The sequence below is a fragment of the Anneissia japonica genome, unplaced genomic scaffold (genome assembly GCF_011630105.1).
Source record: "Anneissia japonica isolate Jap-2015-1 unplaced genomic scaffold, ASM1163010v1 scaffold219094_len1266_cov137, whole genome shotgun sequence".
Classification (NCBI taxonomy): Eukaryota; Metazoa; Echinodermata; class Crinoidea; order Comatulida; family Comatulidae; genus Anneissia; species Anneissia japonica.
In genome coordinates, this window is record NW_022683464.1 from 1 (window position 1) to 1266 (window position 1266).

The following is a 1266-nucleotide window of genomic DNA, read 5'->3' on the forward strand; positions in this document are numbered from 1 at the left end:
ATATATATATATATATATATATATAAAATGTATGTGAAAACAACAGGTAACGATAGATAATATTCATTCTATTTATGTAATATGCCAACTAGATTTCCTAGTCAATTGCTGCCAATATAAACTGATATATTTTCAGTAGCTAAATTCATTTTTACTATATTCAATTTCAGAGAATGATTTAGTTCATGTAATTGGGTATGACGTAGACGATGAGGAGGAAGAAGAGGAAGAAGACTCATTTTACGAGGGAAGCGAGTTTGAGACGCCGTCGTGCTCCGGTTGGTCGGGGTCAGATCAGCAGGATAGTGCGTGTGATGTGCGGACAGTTCAGCTAAAAACGGGCGGCTCTGGACTTGGTATTACTATAGCCGGTGGGGTTAACAGTCCCCTTGGGATTGTGCCCGTATTTATATCAGGTGTGACCAATGGAGGACAGGCATACAAGACCTCCCAAGTTATGGTACGATTTATAGTTTTATTGGTAGGCCTGTTATCCAGTAGGAAGTGCCACTTCAAATCCTTCGCTTTTCGTAACATTTGCCGTGGCAATAATGGGCCACCGTATATTTTAATCAAAAAATAGTGAAAGAAAAAAATTAGGGAAATGATATGTGTTTATTAATTAATAAAGTAGCCTATAATATGGCAAGCCATATACATTACGAACATTCATAGATATATTAAGATATATTAATAATAATACTAATAACAATATATAAGTAATAATGAAAACATAACATTGTATGGTAATGGCGAGGAACGATAGAAAAGTAGACCGAACCTTATATCATTTAAACTGCTGAATGACTTTCAGAAAGCTAAATTATTATTAGGCCTATGTTATATTATTAGGCTCCATCTGCTTCAATTGAAGTAAGATGTAGGCCTACATGCACTACAAAAGAAACTGCTTGTGACTAATAAAATACATTCATTTTTTAGGTCGGTGATCGAATTATAAGCGTCAATGGAAAAAAGATGGAAGGCAAGTCACATAGTGACGTGGTGCAGACGATAAAAACCTCTTTGAATTTCGTCACGTTAGAACTTACGCAAGGTCCTGAAAATATCATGCACTACTTAGCATTTGACTAAACAGCTGAGCACGCGAATTCATGATGTCATGAACTCAGCGCTAGATTGATAGAAGTGTTATGTTTAATGGTTTAATGGGCCTTCCTTAAAAAACTGACCAATCAGAACAGCGTCATGTATGAATACGCCCACGTCCAGTATTATACAAGGGCGGGACTTTGCAGAAAAGTT

At 36.3% G+C, this 1266-nt stretch overlaps 1 protein-coding gene across 1 annotated transcript; it reads left to right on the plus strand.

Moving 5' to 3' along the window:
• Positions 1-170: 170 nt before the first annotated feature.
• LOC117100059 (inaD-like protein) lies at positions 171-1260 on the plus strand (the record flags this gene model as incomplete). The annotated part of the gene is made up of 2 exons (XM_033239610.1): positions 171-460; positions 943-1260. Coding segments are annotated over 2 exons (443 nt in total), but the record flags the coding sequence as incomplete, so codon positions are not given.
• Between the last annotated feature and the right edge of the window lie 6 nt (positions 1261-1266).